Source organism: Pinus tabuliformis, chromosome Q, assembly GCF_031772625.1.
Source record: "Pinus tabuliformis cultivar Carrire ecotype Pingquan chromosome Q, CPIR1, whole genome shotgun sequence".
Lineage (NCBI taxonomy): Eukaryota > Viridiplantae > Streptophyta > Pinopsida > Pinales > Pinaceae > Pinus > Pinus tabuliformis.
The window spans coordinates 591350854-591355048 of record NC_142296.1 but is presented as its reverse complement, the minus strand read 5'-3'; the positions used below and the strand labels follow the sequence as shown (position 1 = coordinate 591355048).

Sequence of the window (4195 nt, the reverse complement as noted above, 5' to 3'; positions counted from 1 at the left end):
ATCAAATAAATTTTTAGTCTAGATATTAAAGAAATAAAAATCATGCTATTTACCAATGTATTTAATTTAATTTAATTAATTTATTAATAAATAATTATATTCATTCAAGTAAATATAATGACCCAAAAAATTATAATGATAATAATAAAATAAAAATAAAAAATAGCTAAAATTTAGGAAGAAATGGTAGGGACCTAATGATCAGTAATCTTCCAACCAACCAACACCCCTGTTTAAATTGCAAGGTTTCCTATCAATCTCAATGATCTACCTAAACTTCAGATGAAATAAATGATCAACTCTTGTAATGACTCAGAGCTTTTCAATGCAGATGTCATGTTTGTCTCCCATGTTTTATGTTAGCCATGTTTTTTCATGTATCTTTTGATTTATTGAACTACCAGTTTCACCAATATAGCATTGTTTTCTCATGTATCTTTTGGTTTATCCAATGGCCAATTTCACCAATATAAGGATTCCGCAAGAACATATAATTTCATATACACCTTTCATATTTAGGATCAACTTGGTCAAATATAAGCCTTAAAGAGCTTGAAATGTTGTTAATGGACCTAAAAATAGAAAACCTTCTACATTTTCTAAATAATATAATTCATATTAACATTTAATGTTAAAAAATTAAATAAATAAAATATAATATTTTAGTTTAAATATTAAATAATTAAATATATAAAAAATAAAAAATTCAAATAATAAAAAAATTATTTAATCATGAAGTTATTATCAACAACAACAAATTAGATATCAACACTCTTATAATATAATATATTCAATAATAAATTAGATGTTAACACTACTATCACATAATATATTTTTAGATTATGAGATGATATATATTAGTTATTAAAATTGTGATTTAGTTATTAATATTGTGCATCTATTAAAAAAAGAAGTATATATCATATTGCTAATAATAATTATATTATATATTATTATATTATATCTATTAATATATATAAGATATATATCATTTTATATTACCAATTCTATAAATATATATAGTCAAGTATAGTTGTTATAGTATTTGCTTTCGTTAGGAACTAATAAAAATATTTTACAATTATTTCGTTATCATTTAGTTTTTAAATTTTATAGTTTTACAATTTTTATTTAATTATTATTTATATAATTAATTTCAATTTTTTTTTTTTTTTAGTTCTTAATTTTTGTTTAGTTCAATTAATTTTGTTATAAAATTGATATGATTTTTGAAGTGTCTAAAAAATTATTAAAGCACTAATTTTTTTATTTTTTTTTATATAGTAGAAAAATTTATCATAATTTAATTGTCAAACTATTCGTGGGAATAATCATCATTGGTTAGCTATTATTAGCAAATATAGACTAAATGGTCCATAAAAAAAATTCACTTAAACCAAATACCTTCCAATCTTAAAACTTCAACCTATTAATTTATTTATATATTCAAAAATACATTTAAAATCAAAATCTATAATATAATTAAAAATTACAATTACATTAAAAACATCTAATAATTAAATTGCTCATAAACAACTCTCCTCCTTATATCCCTTCATCAATATTTATTTACTTCGCATCATAGAATCTTGTGTGTTTACTGAGTTTGAACTTCCTCGCCTATACTTTGGTATGTGTTTATTGACTCTGAACTTAAGCTATATTATCTGAATATTTAGTTTACTTCTTTTGAACTTACACCTATCCATCTTAAGCTATATTATCTGAATATTTAGTTTACTTCTTAAGCTATATTATCTGATTATGTGTAGGTGTTTGTTGATTTTAACATGAATCTGGCCATAAATTTTAATGCGGATGCATTCACTGTGTGGCTGACTAAGGTAATCGATTTCCGAGCGCATATTTATTGCTCGCGCTTTAAAATAGGGAGAGCAAGGATGACCCAATTTACTCAGAGACCGTATACCACATATATATGGCTTTCACTTGTTTATATATGTCATATAGACGGTTGTATATATCCTCTCCTTTGACGTTCTGTATATATCATTTTGTATATACATGTTGTAGAATGAGTGTATGTCTATACAATTTTGTATATACATGGGGTAAGAGGCGGTAGGATGAGTGAGTATATATATATAATGTATAATGTATATGTGGTAGAATGTGTTTTCAATTTGCAAAGGGTGTGTGATTAGGGTTCTAAACAATGACAGGACTTCGCGTTCTGTTAATAGCCACCATTGCCTTGTATTGGTTTTCAACTCAGGGATCTTGCGCTAGCGATGGAACAATTATCTACAAAAAGGACCCTAACGCAACAAGACTAGGTCTCACATTCGGAAATGTCCAGAACCTCTCACAGGGTTCAAGCGTTGAACAATTCCGCAGAACTATTCAACAAGGCGACGAGAGGATGCGGCGTTTCCAACAACATGGCAACGGTGGTGGACACTACGGTATCGCGTGGGAATCTCAGCCCAACGGCGTGATCTATGCAGCATTGTCATATCTGGTGCAGATAAGGATAGGGTCCCCGAATTCATCAGTGCTGAGTTTAATTTTCGACCCGGGCAGCGCCTTGATCTGGACAAAGTGCTTCCATGATTCCGCAAAATATGATCCTAGCAGCTCGGGGACTTACAGCAACGCGTCCTGTCATAGCCCCGCCTGCACAACCCTTGAGAAACAAAGTCATTGCGATGCAGTGTCGAATTGCGCATATGAATACAAATACATAGATACTTCCTACACCTCTGGAATCATTGCGTACGATACAGTTTGGGTCACAGCGGTCCAAGTAACGCAGCTCCCTTTCAATCATGTCTCTTTCGGGTGCAGTCTCGATGAGGGCGGCACTTTTCCCTTGGTAGACGGTATCCTGGGTATGGGAGAGGGGACACTTTCTCTGATGTCTCAGGCAGGGTTTGCCTTCCACTATTTCTTCTCCCATTGTTTGGGAAGTATAGACAATGACACAGTGGTCAGCTCTTTGTTCCTAGGGTTGGCTACTGACATTGTCACTGGTGTGTTTGTTAACACCCCTATCTTTGCAAACACCATATACCCTAAATTCAACCACCGTTACCTCGGCCTCGATGGAATCAGTGTGGCGGGCTACCCAGTGCCCTACCCTAAGGGCACATTCGACATTTTAGAGAAAACTGGAACAGGAGGTTTCATCATTGACGCTGGAAATCCCATCACGTATTTGGTGCAGCCCGCATACGATAATTTTGTAAAAGCTATCAAGGACACCATTTCAGCTAAGCCAGTTAGTGATCCCACTGCTCTTTCGATTTTTGACCTCTGCTACCCTGCCGACGTTACCATCGAAATTCCGTCTGTTACTTTTCACTTCAGAGGAGTCGCGCCATATGATCTGCCCCCGAAGAATGTTTTCATCAGTAGTCGAAATTTTACGAGTGGGTTACAATGCCTTGCGTTCAAATCTGCAGGGTATGAAGGTGGATTATCAATTTTTGGATATATTCAACAGCAGAATTTTCACATTCTCTACGATCTAAATCGCAAACTACTCTTTTTTACTCCCACCGACTGTTCTGATCTCCATCTTTAGAAAGATTAGCTTTTCAAAATGTCATAGGTGTTATATTTTGTTGTCTCGGGATAAATTGTGATGCTGTTTCAAAAATTTTGTCATAGGTTTTATATTTTGTTGTCTCGGGATAAATTGTGATGCTGTTTCAAAAATTGTTGTCATAGGTGTTATATTTTGTTGTCTCGGGATAAATTGTGATGCAGCAATATCTTCTGCACTGTTTGTTCAAATAACAAAGCTTCTTATATTTTTCGTCAGGCTTTACGCTTACAGTGAGCCTTCTCTACCCGCAATAAAACTTTCGCTTACAATGAGTCATCTCTTTCTGCATTATATGGTTTCAAAGAACAGTAAATAAAAATTTTCACCTCTTTCTGCATTATATGGTTTCAAAGAACAGTAAATAAAACTTTTCACATGTTAAATGGGTAGTCACTGTACCGATGTGAAAGTTTGCTTATAAGTTGAATTGTCATTCAAATGCTATTGGGTTTTAATCTGGGTTATATTATTTAAAAGCGTGTTTTAATTGTTTAGTTTTAGTTATGATAATGTGCGATTGTCTTCAGTCTCTTTATAATTTGAATTGTGATTCAAATGGGGTTGAGTTCTAATTATCAAAATCATTGTCACATTTTGGTATTTTTTATTTATTATATCAGTAAA

General features: G+C 32.1%; 1 protein-coding gene across 1 annotated transcript; it reads left to right on the top strand.

Moving 5' to 3' along the window:
- The first annotated feature begins 2176 nt into the window (after nucleotides 1-2176).
- Nucleotides 2177-3547, top strand: LOC149220837 (aspartic proteinase nepenthesin-1-like). Its single transcript, XM_089387220.1, has one exon. It carries the CDS (start codon nucleotides 2177-2179, stop codon nucleotides 3545-3547), a length of 1371 nt encoding a protein of 456 aa, XP_089243346.1.
- Nucleotides 3548-4195: the final 648 nt, after the last annotated feature.

Excerpts from the sequence above, each read along its gene's own strand:
- LOC149220837 (XM_089387220.1), top strand. The coding sequence starts at position 2,177 with ATGACAGGACTTCGCGTTCTGTTAATAGCCACCATTGCCTTGTATTGG.